The 21,338-nt window shown below is 42.8% G+C and overlaps 1 protein-coding gene across 1 annotated transcript in view; it reads right to left on the bottom strand.

Annotated features, from left to right (window-relative positions):
• SLC9A4 (solute carrier family 9 member A4) overlaps window positions 1-21,338 on the bottom strand; it is a 669,359-nt gene that overhangs the window by 445,857 nt on the left and 202,164 nt on the right. The window contains exons 4-5 of the mRNA XM_086934738.1: window positions 10,405-10,622; window positions 2,524-2,726 (exon numbers count right to left, since the gene is read on the bottom strand). Of these exons, the coding sequence (XP_086790864.1) occupies window positions 2,524-2,726; window positions 10,405-10,622 (421 nt within the window). The remainder of the gene's footprint in view (window positions 1-2,523; window positions 2,727-10,404; window positions 10,623-21,338) is intronic.

The raw sequence follows: 21,338 nt of genomic DNA, 5'->3' as shown, positions 1-21,338 counted from the left end.
CCTACCGGGTTTCCTTCAAAGAATTCTTATCGTTTCAGTCCTGATAAAGTCAGCAGATCAAGCCTTCGTCTGCTCGTGTCAGCCCCAAACACAGTGGTACATTTGAAATTAACCACTTGATTGTGTTTATTTGGATCACTGAGGTCCCTTTTCTTCTGATTCTGCGTATAAGTACATCTTAGTTGCAGTTGATTCTTGCACGCACTTTGTATGGGTGTGGCCCCACTGGAGTGCTGATTCACAAATTGTCATAAGAGATTTGTGTGTCTTTGTGGGAATTTTTGAGTGTGGCACCTTCCATTTGGACCAGGGTCCAGCGTTCGCCTCTAAGCGTACAAGGATGCCATGAGTTCATTGGGGGTCCAAGTCAAATTTTCGTCTCCATACCAACCTGAGGGTAATAGTGTTGTGGAGAGGATGAACCATGATTTAAAGCAATCATTGACGGCTAGGGTTAAAGGTACCAGCAGGAACTGGCTGGCCCATCTCAATAGCGTACAGCGTGCACTCAATAATCTCCCTAGAAGGTCTCTGGGTGGGCGGCCCCCATACGAGATGCTCTTTGGTATCAAAATGTTTGTCCCGAACCTTGAAGGTCTAGACCAGGCGGCGGCAGCTGGCCCGTTTGACGTAGATGAACATTTTACTGTTTTACAGAATCTACAAGAGACGAGAGACAGTCTTGCAAAGGAACACTTGCCCTCCACATCTGATGCTGCGTTGCAGATTACGGTGGTTGGCTGGCTACCCCGAGTTGGAGAACTGGTCCGAGAGAAGATCGAGAACAAGAAAGAATTTAGTCCCTCATATCGAGCTCCAGTTCCTGTACTTGGCATGCAGGGCACACAAACTGTCATTTTACCTCCACTTCCAGGTCGAAAGGAAAAAAGGTACATCTCCATTGACAATGTCAAATTACACAGAGTGGCCAATTCTTCTTAGTATGACTCCTGCGGTCTCCTGTCTATGGATACTGAGAAATTCTGTTTTGGCTCCTACCTCTAACAACAGGCCTGACGTTGCCTTCGAGAGGCCTGCAGTTTCAAGTCCTTTATTGAATACCCCACCTGATGCTCAACTTGATGAGACTGAGTATACACACCCCACAGACTTCTCGATGCCAGATTTACAAACATGTTTGGCCACTGAGTCCAGATTTTCATTTGACACTAACTCTACCACCTCGAAGTCCCCTTCAAAACTTTCAGTTTTTGCAACAGGGTTTAAAAAAATGTTTTTGATTCCTCCTTGGACTTCCATTTGGTTAGTACTTTTTTCAATATTTTTGTCCGCGTCATTTGGATTTGTGGTGTATTTTTTCCATCTTGTGAATGGACACTACGTTGAAGAGAGGGCTGCTATTCGGCATATTAATGGTTCATTGGCACCCCATCCCTCATCACACAGATTGAAGAGGGATCTGAGCTTTGTAAACATTACTGCTTGGCCGGTTCTAGATGGGATTCTATGGGATGCTGTCAAATTTCAAATGCATGATCCCACAGAGGTTATTAATGTCCCAAATGTACTAAGAGTTCCTATGGGGGAACAAAATATACTCTGTGATGATTGGGATGTTCAGGTCGTAGAAGCTTTATTTTCAGATTTGAAATATTATGCTGCCTTTGATGCTGAGAATTTGTACTTAGATTCTGCTAATTATTGTAGAGTATTCCAGCTCAAGAGAGGGCACACCTCCCTGCAGCCACTTTACCTGATTGGATTAGTTTGTAAATTTGTATGGACAGTTTCCTTCACTACCTGGGAATAATATAATGTTACAATTTAATCTGGGTTGCTACCCTCATTAGCTTTCAGTGCATCTGTACCACATACATTTATTTAAAATTGAGATTCAATTCAAAATTTCATTCATCGATTGTTGTCATTAACACCAAACGTTGAGTGACTTACTTCTTGCGACAGCATCACATGTGCTAAATAGTACTCCAACCTAAGAATTTTGACAACTTGAGGTCTATGTTCTCCCCTTGGCAATAATACTTAACCCTTCCACCCCACACTTATCCACAACATACTTCGACAAGGCATTGCGGAAGGTGACCTAATGGCTAACCCAACCCCATCTGGAAGTTCAACCCACTTGCAACTTTGCATGCCCTGGTTTTGTCCCCTACCTAGAACCTATGACTTGAAGTATAGGGTAGGGCTGCCGGCTGCAATGATCTACTGAGTGAGGTTGTACCACTAGGTGGATATCCTGAGGTAGAAAAATCACATGGGAAAGTTTCTACTATGCCCAAAGTGAATTAGGAAAAAGTTAGAAAACTTTGACCACCTTTATGAAGGCATGAAATCTAGATTATGTCCATCTACATAGGCATAATTAAAAGTTATTTGCTATATAGGCATATTGCACAGCTGCTGGTATCAGTCTTCAAACAGAGCTTGTTTATATGAATATAATATGTAGCAAGAATATTCCTTTAGACAGTAAGTAACTAATAGTAGGTGAGTTGATCAACATTCATATGAATACGAAAGACTATAGAATTGACTTACCTGAATGAATACTGTAAAATATATGATTACAATAGTGGAAGTGATGAACATGTTCTTTCTGGGATAAAGAGATGCAGGAAGTAAAAATACAAGAGAAAAACTGCTGGCACCTCTTAAACCACTATACGCAATTATAAATTGGTCCTTTAGTGTGAAGGGGAATGTTCGAAAATAGTTGATGATGGAAAATAGTAAAAAGACACCTGGGAGAAAAGAGAAAGCAGAATTACTGATGGAAAATGTTGTGTAATCAGGTATAATCAATTCTTCAATTGCAATATTTAGTTTTTTCCATAATTCTGTATTTCAAAAACTATCTATTGGCACTCTTAGCAAAATGAGATTGAATATTCTCACATACGTGCAACACCCTTAAATCAGCAAAACTATATATTAGGTGAGTGTTCTCCCAAAGAAATCATAATGCACTTATTATATTTGGGCACGGGGTGTAAATGGCTCAGGGAGGGAGGTCACCCACACCCACCCCATTTCTCACATATATCCAGCTCTGTGGTTGAGATCCCTGGGGCCTAAATTGGCTAGAGAGGAAGGACCAACTGACGCCTCCTCCCCATATATATATATATATATATATATATATATATATATATATATATATATATATATATATATATATATATATATATATATATATATATATATATAATGACAGCCACCCTTTTTTTTTGGGCCACAATCCCACGGGACTGTGGCACATTTTGATGATTTTGTTTTTCATTTTTACCCTGGGGTCCCTCTGGGTCCCTTTACATGGGGCTTAGTGGCCCTACCCGATTCCCTTGTGTAATGATTTTTTATAACCTTCAGGACAGGTGAGTAAGTCCCCGAGTGACCAATGGCTGCCAGCAAATTTTTTCTCATGTAGCTGGCAGCCCCTCAGAGTGCTAGCTTCCGCAGGAGTCTGGCTCCCCCAGGCATGAGATGGCCCAAAGGAAAACAGTGCCCATAACCAATCAGAATGCTCTATTTTTAAATTAACTCTTGAGAGCCTCTTGTGGACCCAACCATCCAGATACACAAATATGTTTAACACTTAATTTCGCAAAACCTAGCGAACGTATTTACACCAAATCAGAAAATGCACAATGTGCAGACCAACATCTAAACTCCTGACAAATTTGGTATGATTCCATTCAGTGGTTTTTTGTGGTAGAGCTTCTTAAAAATGTCAATGTAAAATACATAGGGAAATTTGCTTTTTTGTCCCCCTTATTCTCAAGCGTTCTTAATGGATCATCCTGAAATGTTCCAGGAAGGAGCTAAGGTGAATTAGCTTTTTTTTGGGAAAGTTTTATGAAGATTCATCAAACGACTCAAACATTATTATAAAGCAAAAACACCTTGTCTATAGAAAAGCAATCTTAAGTATAACTATAACTACCCAGTGGCGACCGCCACTGTGTAATATATATTCATATAATTTAGTTTAGGTTTAGAGAGGGGGTGCAGGGGTTTTGGGTGATAATGGTATTTTTATGGCTTAGTGATGGGTAAGGGTTTAGGGTGGTAAGAGTATTTTTAGGGTTTAAGAGTGGGTAAGGGTATTGGGTGGTAAGGTTATTATTTTGAGTTTAGGTTGGGCAAGGATATTGGGTAGTAAGGGTATTTTTAGGGTTTAAGGACAGGTACGGACATGAGGTGATTAGGGTGATTATAGGGTGTAGGGGTTCATAAGAGTTTTGATAGAAAATTGTATTTTTAGGAATTAGGGGTGAGTAGGGGCATCAAGGTGTAAGGGAGTTTTTAGGGTTTGGGGTAGGTGAGTGCATTGGGTGGTAAGAGTATTTTTAGGACTTATGGGTGGAAAGGGTATTGGGTGGTAGGGGTGTTTATAGGGTTTAGGGGTGGATAAGGGTAAGGGTATAGAGTTGCAAGGTTTTTTTGTGTTTAGGATAGGTAATAGCGTAGGGTGGTAAGGAGATTTCTGGGGTTTAGGGGTGGGTAAGGGAATAGGGTAAGGGTGACTGTAGAGTTTAGGAATAAGTATGTTATGTTATGTTATGTTATGTTATATTGATTTATTATGCGCACAGATACCCCAGCCAAGGGGCGTCCCGGCGCAGAGACAAGGTAGAACATAACACAACAGGAAACTAAAAACATGAAAGCAGCTAAAACAGGAACGTTTTGAAAGTCAAGAGGTCCTCCATCAGACGAATTTCAACAGGAAGGGAGTTCCATGCTGACGCGGCCTTTACACTAAACGAGCGGCCACCCATGCGACTAAGCCTAAATCTGGGGACCACCGCAAGGGCCAAACCCTGGGAACGGAGGGTGCGGTGGGGAACATAAAAGGAAAGACAGCTGGATAGGATTTCCGGGCCAATACCTCTCAGAATCTTAAAAGCGAGACACAAGGGTGGTAAGGGTATTTTTATGGTTATAGGGTGTGCAGGGGTTTAGGGTGGTAAGGGTATTTTCAGGGTTTAGAGGTATGTAAGGGTATTGGGGTAAGAGCGTTTTTAGCATTTAGGGGTGGGTAGGGGTATGGGGTGGTAAGGGTGATTGTAGGGTTTAGGGGTGGGTAAGGGTGTTTTTAGGGTTTAGAAATGTGTTAGGGTATAGGATGGTAAGGGTATTTTTAGGGATTAGGTTTGTGTAAGGGATAGGTTGGTAAGGATAGGCCCCTCAAAAATAAAATATCATATGTATGTATTTACTTACATTTTGTTGTAAAGGGGTGCATGGTAAAGGCATATTCCTGGTAAAGGCATTGTCTAGTAACAGATACATGTTAAAGGCATACATTGTAATGTCATACAACCATGACCACAAAAAGAGCAGTCCCTTTCATGTGTATTGACCATTTGCCATTCAAAGGCAGCTTCCTCCTCACTTTCTTATCTCAACCTCTTTGACCTTTATGCCCCGGAAAGTTAACACCTCTTCCAACAGGAGGCTCATTGTATTCCTTTCTGAGACTTATTCACACCCTCCCCCAGGAGGGCGCATGTGTGTCTTGGGGCTGGCAATCATAAACGGCTGCTGAATATGTTTCTAATATTTCCATTTACTTAAACGTTACATTAAATTTGACATGAGCATCAGGTAGTATTTAATGCAATGCTTCTTTTGATACCTTGAAGTAACACCTTTAGAAGTCCCATTCAGAAGTTAGCACCCGTTTAACCCTCTACTCGCCGATGGGGCTCCTAGCCTCTCTACAGAAAAAACCCAACAATTTTGGGTTCTTGCTGTTGTAACATGTAAACACACATATTCCACTTTTTAATGTACAGCACCCTGCCTTAGGACTCGATAGCCCTGTCTTAGAGGTGACTTATATATATTAAAAAGGAAGATCTGGATTTTGTCATTAATATTAAATGGCAAAGTCAAGTTAGCAGTTCAAAAGATGCTCTGCTAGTCAGTAATGGCAGGCAAGGAGTCACGTTTTGCTTTGTCATACTAGTGGTGGCCCAATATGTGCTGCAGTCCATGAGGGACACTTTAACATGTAGGCCCTGGGCATAGCTGGTACCATATACAGGTGACTCATAAGTCAGTTTCCTTATGCCAATTGCGGATGAACCCATCAGACATACATGTTTTAAGGGTCAGATCACTGGACCTGACACCTGTTTTGCAGGACTCGTGCACCTTCAGAGTCAAAATATCAGCTGCATCAGTCTAAACCTTTGAGGATGATCATGCAAAAAGAGGCATTCCTTACATTGAGGATACTCTAGGTCGACTCTATTCAGCACAAAGTGCAATGCAAAGACTGTTTTACCCCTCTTCACCAATACATGAGGTTCATTAGAATGTCTTGGGGAAACCCCCCATGTCTCACAGGAAGCCTGTGTCAGCCTAGCATTGATTGGGAATTGGCAGGTTAAACACCCAGCTATTCCCTGGCTTTGAAGGTATCTCCATTATAGAGGTCACCTATGAACTGAGAACCACTCTCTCTTTCCATGTACATCACTCGTTTTTTGGCACAACTTTTATAAAAATGATTGGCCCCACAGTTCCGACTCTGCAGCAAGCAGCACACATTTTACCATTGACTTTACAATGGAGGCCAAGTCTGGGACATCAGCAAGCCCAAGTATGGTTATCAGAAATCTGATCCACTGGGGACAAGAATGTAGTTTTCATTGCCCTTCTACCCTGACAAACCAGCTCACAACATCAGTTCTACATTAGGAGATTCTTCCAAACATTTAACTAGGCATTGCATTTGCAATGCTGGATAATAACATTAAAAGCCTGCAACGTTCCAGACACCTCTGTTCATAAGAAAATTTAAGAGTATTCAGAGTTGGGAACACTCTAGATCAGTAAGTTCAGGATTGGGTCGACATCTCAGTGTACTGATCTTTGAAGAAGGCACAACACTCACTGATACACATGCAAGCATCTGGGGGAACCACCATCTTTACGAATTCAACCCTCTTCACAGGTGACGGGGGCAACACCTTTCAGAAAGACACTGATCAGCACACTCCCCCCCAACACATTCTCCAATGGGAAGAATTGGGACTTGCCACTTTTAAACCCTGTAAAGTATCCATTCTCATCTAAGAATCTAAGTGTATCTGGAGATGCCCTCTCTAGATCTCTTAAATACCCCAGTGTATCATGAGTGCAGGACATAGTATGGGTTGTGTCTCCAACTTTAATGTTCCATTCTAAGAAGTCAGCTCTCATAACCCCAGCTAAAGGCTTCATAATGTAAGCAAACAAATGCAGCAACACGAGGCAACTGTGTATCATCCCGTGCCCCACCTCTCAGTGGTCATTGATTATTTTCCCTGCCCCCATGCTTGCTCTCATATGTAATACAATAGCTTGACCAGCTTCTCAAAGCGGGGTCAACATCAAAGCCATCCACAATTCTAAACTAAATGTACCATCCTACTCTCTTGAAGGTTTTCTCAATATCGAGTAAGGTCACGGATAGTTTGCCCCATCTTATTCTAAGGAAGCAATAAGGGAAGGCTCACAATAGAACTCCTGAGTTGTACAAAACCTGGTTGATCTCTATGAATAAGCGATTTATTATTATTATTATTATTATTATAGGCTTTTATAGCGCGCTCTGTTACTAAAAAAAATAGTATCCTGGCGCGAAAAGGGTGAGAGGCAAGGCAGAGGGGGACCCTAAACAGTGATGTTGAAGAGGTGTGTCTTCAGTCCCTTCTTGAACAGTGAGATGGAGGGAGCTGTTCTTAGAGGCTGCGGGAGGGTGTTCCATGCTCTCGCCGCTCTAACTGAGATGGATTGGCCGCCAAGTCTGCTGTATTTGAATTTTGGGACAGTCATTTGGTGCAGATTGGCTGATCTGAGGGGGCGATTAGGAGCATATATGGAGAATCTTTTCCTCAGGTAAGCTGGACCAGCTTGATGGACAGCTCGATAGGCAAGGACAAGGATTTTAAATAAAATCCTGTGGGCAACCGGGAGCCAATGTAGGGTGCGAAGAGGTTGACGAACACTTGAGCTTTTGGGAATATTAAACAAAAGCCGTACAGCGGCATTTTGTATAACTTGGAGACGATGGATCAGATAGGCAGGAAGGCCGCAGAAGAGGCCATTAGCATAATCCAGTCTAGATAATATAAGGGCACGGATGACGGTCTCTTTGGCTGCTCTCGGGAGAAGTGGAAAGAACCTGCGTAAGATTTTAAGTGTAGAAAAGCAGATCCCGGTAAGTTTTTTTAAATGACCTTCAAATCTGAGGTCGTTATTAAACCAAACGCCGAGATTTTTGGCAGGGCCTCCGATAGATTTGGGGCAGGGTGAATCGGCCGGCCAGAGGGAGTTGCCAAAGTTGTCTGGAAAGGAGCCATATAGTAAAATTTCCGATTTGCTTTCGTTGCATTTTAATTGGGCGAGGGCAAGCCAGTGAAAGACAGATGACAAGCAGGTTTGGGCTCCTGATGTATCCAGGTTATTTTTAGGCCACGTGAACAAAAGTTGTGTGTCGTCAGCGTAGGCCATTATTTTTGCTCCCAGTTGTTCAGCAAGGTAGATGAGTGGGGTAAGATATATATTAAAAAGCAGGGGGCTGGGGGTAGAGCCTTGGGGTACACCCGTTGTAAGTTTCTTGGGGGAGGAGGCGAAAGGCGGCATCCAGACTTGTTGGGATCTATTGTCCAAGAAAGACTTTAGCCAGTCAAGGGCAGAGCCTGTAATGCCTATGGCCGCTAGTCTGGTAAGCAGAAGAGAGTGAGGGACAGTATCGAAGGCGGCAGATAGGTCTAATAAAATCAGAGCCGCTCTGCCACCTTCGTCCAGGCACTCCCGGATAGCCTTGGATATTTCCACCAGCGCCGTCTCCGTACTGTAGGCTGCTCTAAAGCCTGACTGTGCTGGATGAAGAGCCTGAGAATTTTCAACGAATTGGTCTAGCTGAGTGAAAGCGACCTTTTCACATACTTTTGCTAGAGCCGGCAGCAAAGATATAGGCCGGAAATTAGCAGGAATAGCAGGATCTAATCCGTTTTTCTTTAAAAGTGGAAGCAATTTAGCTTGCTTCCAGCAGGTCGGGACCGTAGCAGTGAGGAAAGAGCGGTTAATAATATGCGTTACCTCATTGCCAACTATATCTGCGAGACGTGCAAGAACTCTAGCAGGACAAGGGTCAGAAGGGGATCCTGAATGTAGGGAGGCAAGGATACTGACAATGTCCGTGTTTTTGGCTGGGGTGAACTGGTAAAAGCGTTCCGTGGGAGTAGGTAACACAGGAGGCGGGATAACCGGTGTAGGTGGAAAATTATTACATACAAGAAGTAGATCGTCCTGGATTTTGGTGATTTTATCAACGAAGAAAACAGAAAGTTCTTCGCACCATTTCTCCGAGGAGGAAAGTATGGGTTGGGCCGCGCAGGGGGAGGTGAAATTTTTCACTATAGCAAAGATTTCTTTGCTATTGTTATTGGCATTAGTTATGCGCCCTTCGAAATATTGGCTTTTTGCGGTTCTGATCGCTGCATAGTATTTCTTTTGCACCGTCCCTAGGTTCTTTTTAGCCTCAGGAAGATAGGCTTGTCTCCATGTCCGTTCAAGTTTTTTGCAACCTGACTTAAGATCACGGAGGGTGGAAGTGAACCAGGGTTTAGAAGGAGTAGTACGCAGCCGGCAGACCCGACCTGTTTTTATTGATGCGGTCGACCCATCTTCTATCCAGGAATTAAATGTGCTAACGGCCGACTCAATATCCGTAGGTAGAATGGGGCGGGAAGTGTCAAGATGCTCAGACATAATCTCTACCGAGATTTTTTGTCTGTGAGCAATTGAGTTGTTAGTCGTAGCCGGGCGTGTAAGGGTCCAAGAAAATCTAATCAGCATGTGATCGGACCAGGGCACAATTTCGGAATTGGTTATATTAATGTCAAAATTAGTACAGACCAGGTCGAGGACATGTCCACCAGAGTGGGTGGGAGTTTTTACCCATTGTTTGAGCTGGGCCATGGCTAGAGCTTCACTCAGGCGGGTCGTATAATTTGACCACCCTGTCAGTGTTCACAGTAAACTTGCTTAGAAACTTTATATCTGTATTAATCATTCCACAACAGTCTAAATGGCCTTTAGCGGATAAGTATGCATAACAACAGACCCGATTCAAACAGGAGACTCTTGATTTTTGAAGCCAAAAATCGCTTTATTTTGCCTGTCTCCCAACTGAAATTGACACTGCTTCAATAGAAGTCAATGGGGAAAATGCATTCTCTTGATTTGTTTTTATAATTGTCATATTCTTCCACTTTCTGATCTAAAATGTTGGGGTGTGTCAATAAGCTCCATATCTGATTTAGGAAACAGTACTATCAAAGCCACAGTCTGCATAGAGTTCAGTTTATTTACTCTAGCAAAGATACATTTTCTGTGTTTGGAAAAAGGATGTCTTACTTATTGCACGCCAAATCAAGCAGAAAAGCAAGGAGAAGCAGACAAAAGCCCAGTTCCACTCATGGTTTCTTCCTACAGTGGACACGCCCATGAAAATGAATATCAGAGTCTCACTGACACTGCTCAGCATCTTCATAAAATATTTTATGGTGGTGTTTGATTTCTGGCTGACATTCTCTTGGACATACTTTTTCATGGTCATAGCACAGGCTGTAATTCTGTAAAATGAAAAAGAGAGGGGTTAGGCATCATGATAATAGAATTTAATCAGGCTGGAAATGGGAAACAGGAAGCTGTATGTAAAATGTGTAATTTTGAAAATATTGATGTGATTTTTTTTTCGCTTGATGCATTTTAAATGGAGCTTATCAGAGAGTTCTAAACATTATGGAACAGGTTTATCAAAGGATTGCATTGCCACGCAGTGGAGCAAGGGTAGCGTAATACGCAGCTCCCCATGGGGTTTGGTGCATTCCCAGATTTACCAAGATTGGTAAACCTGGGAATGTGTCATAATTCTACACCATCCCAGGAGAGGCTAAAAAAGGAGAAATATCTGTATTTCTCCTAATATTTTTGTCTTTCAAATTTCCTGCATTCTGCAGGACATTTAGATTTAGATAAAAGCCTTTAAGGATTCTTTTTGTGCAGGAGGGGGTCCCAATCTGCACACAAATAATCCTGTTGGCAACATAGGTAGCCTTGTACCATGGTTCAAGTCTTTCAGCATTGGCACTAGGCAGAAGATTGCATGCAAGAGAAGGCAGAGAGCGGAATGTTCCATATATTGGTAAATATGGTGCCTTCTTGCCCTATCTCTATCACGCAGTGGTGCAAGGGCAGCGTAATACTTTAGTCAGATTTACCAAACAACGCAAGGCCCAAGCGGTCCTGCATTGCTTGGTAAATCTAGAGTAATACAAGGAAGCACAAGCCTCTGCCTTGCATTACTCTGCCCTGGGAAAGCATTCTATTGGTGGAGCATGTGTGTTCCCACGCAGCCACCCATGGATTTCGGTGTATTCCCAGATTTACCAAGACTGGTAAACCTGGGAATGTGTCATAATGCTACACCCTTCCAGGAGAGGCTAAACAAGGAGAAATATATGTATTTCTTCTAGTAGTTTTGTCTTTCTAAATGTGCTGCATTCTGCAGGACACTAAGATTGAGAGAAAAGTCTTTAAGGAATGTTTTTGTGCAGGTAGGGGTCCCATTCGGCACAAAATAATCCTGATTGCAACACAGGGAGCCTTGTACCATGGTGCAAGTCTGCCTGCACTGGCACCAGGCAGAGGATTGCATGCAAGAGACGGCAGAGAGTGGAATGTGCCATATATTGGTAAATACGGTGCATTCCTGCCCTATCTCTTTCACGCTGTGCAGCGCAGAAAGTCGTCATGCTGTGTTGCATGAAATATTGAGAAATGTGGTCCCAGATTTCTCAGTGTCACGCAACGCAGCAAGGAAACATGATATGGTGCATCCTGTCCTCTCCTATCACTGGTGCATACAGTGCCGCCTAGTGCCTATGCAGGGACTGTTGCATCTTGGTGCATGGGTGCCTGTATTATAGGCAGGATTTTTTTTGTGCAGGAAGGGGCACCAGGAATTGGTAGCCAAGTTCATGGATGTTTATGACAAATTAGTAATCAAGTTCAAATAAATCACTCGTAAGACCATACTGTAGAGGTATAGGATTACAACAGTAAGGCCAAGTCTCTAAAATAAATAAAGGCAAACCAGAATTACACATACAACTAACTCAGTGAGTGCAAAACAAGTTAAGAACATCAATATTTGATGTTCAGAAAACAATCTCAAGTTATTTTTTCTATGCATTAGCAATCTAAATAACAAAAGCACACTCCTTTAGGATAAGATGGTTCAGATTGTTCAGAGAGTATAGGAAAGGAAAGAGATCTATGTCAGAACAAGGGTCAAGGCAAAGTGGACTAAGTAAAGTAAGGATGAGCATATCAGTAGCTCGGTCAAGTCTTCAATAGGCCAGGTATAAGTGCTAGTCTAAGTTACACAATTGGGGCAAAGCTCAAAGGATCATTGAGGAATAGATCTCAGAAAGTCCGCTCAAGGGATCGAAGGGAATAATGAAAAGGGTTCAGGTAAGAGTCCAAGGGAGATTCTGCTTAATTTCGACAGAAGCGGTTCAGCAATGAAGTCCACAAAGGGTCAGGAAAGGAAGGTTAAGCAGTATTCCAAGAGAGTTCTCCCAAGGGCTCTCGGGCAGATCTGCAAAATGTTTTGGCTGTAGATAGGTTATAGTTCACAAGTCAGTAGGTGACACCCACTTTGTCACCTCGTCATCAGAATGTCCATTGTTCCTGTTATGATTTGATGTTGCTGACTGCAGCAGTAGAGAAAAATTCCACACTGGCCATGGGAACGGCACATCTCACCCACACTCATGTCAACCAGAAGCGGCTTCTGGTGGGAGTGCTACCAGGTGGTGAAGTGGGGCGGGGGAGGGGCAAGGTGGGGGTAGTAAACACCGGAATATGGATGAATGCACGTAAGTTGACAATTAAATCAATAAAACAATTTCCCTTGTGTGCGCTCCATCGCCAAATGTGATGCAGCGCCCACAGCGAAATTTGTTTTATTGATTTAATTGGCAACTTACCTGCCCGTGGCGACAGAGGCAGCGGGAGAGCCTGGAGGCTAGCCAGCTGGCTGGACAGGTGGGTGTTGGGGGTCCGCCAGTCATCTGCTCTTGCACAGCCGAGTAAAAGACTAGCAGCACTGACACGGCAACGATGGAAGCGCACCAACTCAGGATAAACAGGGATACCATGCTCATAAAATGCAGGTATTCTGAACTGAGTGCTGTTTAATCACCCCCTGCTACTGGGAACCCTTTTTGCTTTGCCAGGGGTGTACACGTGGCGACAGCCGCAGTGTAGCCCCTCATAAGTTTGGCACTAGCATTTTGAATAGCGCACGGCTGAACCTGGATGGCAGTGCAGCCGTTTATGTCCCGTGGCCACGTGGGGGTCTGTTTTTGTTGGCTCCCTCTAGTAGGTCCTCGGACTGGATAAGCTCTTGCTTCCCACAAGTCTGGCAGATAAAGTGATGGGACGTAAAGACTCAAAACAAAGATTGCTACAGTTTGAGCAGCCAGTAAATCCTGAAAACACCATGGTGAAAGGGGGATCTGAGGTGTCCGACTCCAGCAACGCACCAGCTGGATTTGGCACTCTATTGCAAGAAATGAGGGCTGGATTTATGGCGCTGGATGGCCGTTTCGATACCTTGTAAAAAACATTGGACACAATGGGAGCCAAGCTCAAAGTCCACGACAAACACCTAGATAACGTGGAGGGCAGGATTCCGGATCTGGAAGATGGAGCGGCCCAGTCTACTAAGCAGCTCGACTGGATGGAGAAGATCCTGAAAGACGTGGCCATAACTAATGAAGATTTGGAGGCCTGTAGCAGGTGAAATAACGTGCGCATTCTAGGGGTCTCAGAGTCAACAAATACAGGACACATGGATCTACTTTTAGAAACTCTGTTCACAGACATTTTGGTAACGAGGCCTACACTTCAAATTTTCTTGTAGAATGTGCACATTGTTCCCTTGGCCCACGGCCCAATCTGGGTTGCCCACCAAGGCCCATCATAGCCCGCCTCCTAAATTATCCAGGCAGAGACACTGCACTGAGATTGGCTAGAGAACAAGGTTCCATATCTTGGCAGGGCTCTACATTGTCACTTTTACCTGACTTCACTGGTATGGTGGAAGAGGCGAGGCATAAATTCACTAGTGTTACGGCAACTCTGCATAATCTGGGCCCCAGATATAGCATGATTTACAGGGCTGGACTGGCTACCAGGCTTTCCTTACTGAACAAATCAAAAAAAAAATCTAAAAAGTATGCTTTAAAGCTATTTGTTTTGCATTGTTTATTTAGAAGCACTGAGAAAATTAGCCCCTCTGTAGTGAATCTGGAGTCCACTCTGCCACCCTAGCAAAAACACCGGTAGCCAGTCCGGCCCTGATGATCTACCCTGCCCACCTCCAGGTTGATGTCGACAGAAGATCTCACATTTTTGATCCTGATTGGCTGTGCAAGAATTCTGCAGAGACTACAGGAGGAACGACGGACACAGGAATAATGATAAGTCCACACACAGCGGCTCTGTGGCCAGTGTGGAACTCATCTCCACTAAGTGATTGTGTGCTGTTTATTTTGAGCGCTAGGGTGAGGTTTTACGAGCATCATTATATTGAGACGCAAGAGTCGTCTTGTTAATTATTGCCATTTTGGGTTTCTGGCCTGGCTTTGCCAGACCCCAAGTGTATTCCATATGTGGTTTGTTTTAAAAACTGTAATGTATCTTACCTTGTTATTTTGTGCTTTATTGAGGTGTTTACATGATGCATTTGTTGTTAAAGGGGATACTCCCTGCGAAGGGGTGCGCACGGATGGGTGGTGGGTAGGGAAGGGGACAATTTGTGAGGAATGGTTGCAAACAAAAATAATTACACAAACAATAGGGCACACATTTAGGAATCATGAATACGGTTTCAGCAGTGAAGTAAAGAGGATGATTTGAAACAACTTCACATTACTAAATTTAACCTTGCAATGTAGCACACATAACTGTAACTCATTTTAGTTGCAATGAAGGGTATATATTTTGTTATTACATGTCAGTCACTTTATTAATCAACATCAAAGAATTATTTTTAGATCATTTCTATTAAATGCATTTCTATTTAGTGAAAATGGCTCTTAGGACAAAGATTTCAAATGCATTTCTTTCAACATTAGTTAACATTCTATGTGAGAATCTATAAATACAACAGTAAAGATTCTTCTGCAGTAGTGTTGTTGGACGCAAAGTGTGCATAAATCATGGTGTCACATAAAAATCATGTGCAAAGCATGCATTCATTTTATATATCAGATAAAATTCTCATTAGTTTCTGTGAGGTGTAAACAGTGGGGAGCTTTGCGCTGCACCAGATGCATGGGAACACCCACATTCCACCCATGTAACTCCTTCACTGCTGCCTTGCGGTACATCAGATTTACACAGTCCTGCAGTGTCTCTGTTTGGAATGGTAAATCTTCTAGGTTTTGTGTCGTCCTGCGTCACCATGCCTAGCACAAAGGCGATACAAAACCTCGATAAATCTGCGCTCTGTCCTTAGCAGAGTGTTCTCTTTTCAGAAAGTTGTAATAAAATAGAATTTATCACACACATTTGAACAACTTCACCAAAAAGGAGAGAAAATTGTCAATAAATATGTGCTGAAAACATCACTAGCTAAGTATTTTTCACTTTTGGAAATATTCTGAAAAACCACAAGTTTCTTTGGTCGACAACTTATTGTTTCTTTTTCAAAAATATAGCAATGTGGAAATCAATCACTAATCCCCAGCCCCATTGTTTTGCTCTTGGACACTGGTGTTTTTGACTGCAGTAGCTATTGTGTGCTAATCAGGAGTACTTCTGTGCGTTCTGTCTAAATGGGCGAGTCCGCGATGCGGCGAACGCAAGGTAAGTGGTTTTATTAATTAACCTTTTACTATCCTGTTGTATGTCGGCTTCCAACACCCCCACCCGCCCCGTCCTGCCTCACTGCACTTACCTGTGTGAGCCGCCACTGCTCTACACGTAGAGTCTTCCTGTAACTGAAGAAAACAGAAGGCTTTCCTGAATGTTTCTTTGCTGAATTCCTAAGCTATTTGGGCCGGTAATCCTCTGGGCCACAATGGGGTCACGCTTCTTCTTGCCCTGTGGAATACCACCCTAAATCGAAAGTCTAAAACGTTGAAGAATAGATAAGGTATAACTCAGACCCTCTTGCGTTCATTAGAAATAATACTTTAATATAGGACATTTTGGAAACTAGCGAGGCACATCTGTACTAGAAGTGAGTTTATTATGCATTTGTTCCCCCCAAAGATAGCATCATGTAACATACACACCATGATGTACGCCGATGACATTGTTATTTTTGATCTTTCAAAGGAACCTAGACTTTCTAACAAGATATACAAAGGAACACTTCTTGGTTCCAAATACAACCAAAACGAAAATACTCCCATTTAGAGGTAGAAAGCATTACACAAACTGCAACTGGAAACTGGGAGGAGAAACCTTAGAAGTGGTAAAAGAATATATCTATTTGGAGCAGATCTTTAATCAATCACAAGGAAACTCTACCCACCTGCATCATTTACACTGTAAAGCAGATATCCCTGTGGGAGCGCTCCAACAATTATACTCAGGTCCGGACTGGCCATAGCGGGCACCGGGAGTTTCCCCGGTAGGCCGCTAGGGTGGGGGCCGGTTTTGGGCCCCTGGGGGGCCGTTTTTGTTACCGGGGGTCGGCAATGTCGGCCCCCGGTAACAAAATCGACCGAAACCGGCCATCGCTAACTGCTCACCTGCACCCCTCCTGACCCCAGAGGGGGCCAGCTGAACACTTTGCCAGGGCCGGTTTCTGTTCTCAGTCCGGCCCTGATTATACTCATCTTCCGGGCAAAGACACTTCCATTCTTTACTACAGGTTTACAGCTCAAAGATGCCTCCAATGTTATCGTACGCTATGGAATATATCCCAATTACCCAGTGGCAACAAACACAAATGAAAGAAGGGGAAATTCTCCGTAAGCTGGCTAAAGTCCAACAAGCTGTCCCTGCACAAGCCCTGCATTTAGAATTCTCCTTAGTCAGTTCTTTTGCTAGAGCCATTACGAATCTACTAAGATGGGCGTACAATATTCTACACGCAGACCAAGGCACCTTAAGATTTTTACTAAAAAAAGAGACATTTGAGACTTAATCTACAAAATATACTCTAAACCAGAACTTGATTATTGCTTTTAAATTATCTAATTGCACACTCGCACTTTTGAAATCATGGTCTCCTGCCCAAATGAAACTTTTCCTGAAACATCTGATGACAAGGATAAGTTACGATCTGGACATCTCACACTGCTCCAAACTACACCACTACGTACATTATGCAGAAGCCATTACATACTAACAGGCTCAACAATATATTCGTTTTTCCTCAAGGCATGGAATTCGTCAGTGTATAATTCTATTGAGGTTTGGGCTACTCCCTTTTAATTCACTGACTGCTAAATGGACTCATAAAGAACATGTTACCAGCAACTGTGATCTTTGTAATGGTGGTGTGCAATACTGTCGGTATGCCCAAACCCGATACTGGTTGAGATAAGAAGGCGCTATATAAAACCAAAACAAATTAGATACAACAGCGCATCTGTGCAGAATCTGATCACGCCTTTTAACTCTCCCCCAGATGAATTTGCGTGTCATAACCTGTTTACATTTTTTTATTCTTTTTTAAATATGTATTAATTGTTGTATGTGAATATTAATAGCATTCGTTTTATATGCAATTTGTTGTTCCCAGTAGAGAACTTAATCAAATAAACTAAACTTGGCCTTATTAACTATATGGGCCTCATCTACTAACAAATGATGCAGCGCTGCGCCCTAACCCATTTTATTGCACTGAGCTGCGTCATTTTAAAAGCACAGGGATGTATTGTGTTAACGACAATATGACACATATGTGTTCTATCCTCTGCAGTGGTACACAATTGGCTACCATATGCCAGCACAGGCACTCTTGTGTCATTTTGCAAGGGTGCCAGTATTGCAGGGATGATTGTTTTTGTGGAGGAAGGGACACCTTCCTGCACAACAACAATCATGGATGGCATTTCCTTCTTTCCCTGTGTACTGCAGAATGCAGCACACTTGGAAAGAGGAAAAACTAGGAGAAATACAAGTATTTCTCCTCGCTGTGCCACTCCGTGCCTCCCCTGGGGACGCGTAGGATTCTAACGCATTCCCGCATTCCCAGCTTTACAAAAGATTGTGAATCAGGGAATGTGTTGGGTTCCATGGATGTTGCCTGGGAACACCCACAGTAACACCCGTGGAATGCCTTTTTAACGCAGAGTAATGCATGAAAGGGTCCCATATTTACAAGGCCAAGAAAAGTCATGCAGGGTGACTTTACGTGGCCTTGTACATATGGGCAGGCACACTGCTCCACCGGTGCATCAAAAAAAGTCACGCACATGAGGCGCAAAGGCCTTGTAAATGAGGCTCTGAGTGTATGATTTCCCTCAGCTGATTAAATGATGATGTAAATTAACACTCCTTTTTGGTGACATCTTTAGTATTAGACATGGGGTAGAAAATCTAAGTAAATTGACACATTTTCGTCAAAAGAAACATGGGGGAAAATAAATCAATACATTTCAGTAGCACAAAGCTCAGACCCTGGTCATAATTGTTAAGAAAACGGCTTTGAAAATGCGCTATGACACATACAAGTCATTATACAAGGGAGTTTGGAAGGTAGTAACACAAATGAATAAACGTATAAGCATGTAGGGCCATATTATCAAGAAAGGCGATAAATTTGTCGCTGCTTTAGCAGCAGAAAACTGCTGCTCAAACGGCAACAATGGGCTTGATAATATGCTCTATGGAATTCCAATTGAAGCCCATGTAAAATGTGAAGGACATCTAACATGGGCTTCAATTGGAATTCCATAGAGCATATTATCAGGCCCATTATCGCGTTTTAGCAGCAGTTTCTGCCGCTAAAGCGGCAATAATTTTATCGCCTGTCTTGATAATATGCCCCATAGTTACTCAAAATATTCGGGAAATTAGATGCAATTCAATGGTGGGTTTTGCACAGGGAGTACTAGGACAACAGACATATTTGGGGAAGGTGCTCTGCCCAGCCTCGAGCTACAGAAATAAAAACAATCTAACCAGTAGTTTCTCATTTCATATATGTTCATTTCTGTCGGCTATGCACTGATGGGCCTGTGCACACACATCAGAAAGTAAGCAGAGGGGAATCAAAAGGGCTCTAATGAGCTATTGATTGCACATATGTGCCTCCAGCAAAGAGACAGCGGCAGCTGGCACCTCACACATGCTTAGGCTATCAGAAATGACTTAAGCAGATAACACCTTGAACGCACACAAACTTTCTCAGTCACTCTCACTCACACTTTCACTCGTACTCCTCTCACTCACACCCATACTCCTCTCAGTCACTCTCTTACTTCTGTCATTCGCGTGGATACAGACTCGTTCTCCATTCAATCACACTCTCAGTACTCTAACTCATAATCTTCTCACTCTCACACACACACTCCCTCTCATTCACACTCCACTCACTCTAACTCGCAAACTACTCCCTCTCATTCACACTCCACTCACTCTAACTCGCAAACTACTCCCTGTCATTCACACTTATAACCACCCCCTCACTAGTTAAAATGTGTTAGAAAATATGTGGTGGCTAATGCATACAGGACACTCGCCAGCACCCCATCAATGACAGGAAACACACACATTCTTGGCATATTGTCGAATTTCTTGAGAAAATGGTAGCTATACATTACAAAATAGTTGTCCATTCATGACATAATGTGGTCATTTTTGGTTACATTCTCCCTATCCTTGGAATTAAAGTGACTCATTAATGACACACTGTGAGCTTTCTTGGCAATATTCTGGCTACGGTTTTTACAGACAGTGACACATTCTTGATTTATATAATAACATTCCGCCTTCCTCTGGCATGACAGTGGGCTACTCATACCATATTGTGGGAATGTTGGCAACTTTCTGGCTACCACTATGATACTAGTACCATTCAAGATTAATTGCTTGGATTCATGGCCACACTATGGCTATCCCTGGAAAATTATTGTCACTTTTTTGACATACTACAATCCTTCTGTGTAACATGGCTATCCGAATCAGAATGGCGAGCCATCCTAAATCTATTGCGGTTGCGGGGAATGAGATTTTGATATCAATTTATGATCAATTTAATAACTTATCTCATTCATCTATTTTGGACCGCTAGTATCTGTCATTGAGTAAAAGACAACCCCCGCATAGGTTAGACAAACCCCATTAACTGACGCCACTCTGAAGAACCACTTACAACTGATAAAGTTTGAAAGTTTTATATAAAGTCAAAGTTGGATGCAATTACAATCTACTCAGGATAAACCTCAAAGTATACAAAAGAATACAAAATCAATTCCAATATCAGCAATTTAAAGCGTCGATGTGAAGTGGTTCCTTGGCGTCATCTACAGAAAGAGAAAAGTATCACGTTAAATCTGTCCCTATTCTATGCTAAGTGACATCCCTACTTCGCAAGTTCCTAACCTAAAAAGGTGTCAGCAGTTTGACTCCCAAAGAAGTTCAAACTCTCTTAGCCTCTAAAGGTAACTTAAGTTTAAGAAGCAGTACCCTCTCTGCCTACCCATCCGCTCTTCTTAAGGGTCCTCGGCCTACTGCTCTCTTGCGCTCTGATCTCTCTCAGCGCATCTGCTCAAGTCATCTACCCTTCGTCCTTCTCTCTCTGAGCAATTCCCTTGCTGTTCCTAATCTCCAATTGCTATCTTCTCCCCGGGGTGCTGTCCCTAAAATACACAATCACAGTGTGGGTGGAACGCCCCTTGACGCCCACCACGGACTTTCCCCGATGATGTCAGCTTCTGGCTTCTTCTATTGCTTCATCTCTTTCGCCGTCCGTTAAGTTGACCTTTCTTCTTTAGATGTCATCTTCATCTTCTTATTGGCGACTTCAACTGACACTTTCAGATCAAAAGTCATATGAATTTAAACAAGACTTTAACTTACAACTGCTATCCTTGACCCTTCTAGGTCCTGTGAATGGTCATTCAAAACAAGTCTCAAATTTTAAGCGCTTCCTATCACGTTCAGGCCATAAACCTTGTCCAGCGTTGTCACCTTAAATCTAACAAGTGCTAGACTTCTTGGCTCTCACGTCCACATCAAGCTATTCACGACTCCTGTGAGTCCACTAAATTACACACATTGGACTGTGCTCCTGCTAACCCTTGGTCAGTCAG

Source organism: Lissotriton vulgaris, chromosome 8, assembly GCF_964263255.1.
Source record: "Lissotriton vulgaris chromosome 8, aLisVul1.2, whole genome shotgun sequence".
NCBI classification, from domain to species: Eukaryota; Metazoa; Chordata; class Amphibia; order Caudata; family Salamandridae; genus Lissotriton; species Lissotriton vulgaris.
The sequence above is the reverse complement of the archived record's forward strand: the minus strand, read 5'-3'. Positions and strand labels throughout refer to the sequence as shown.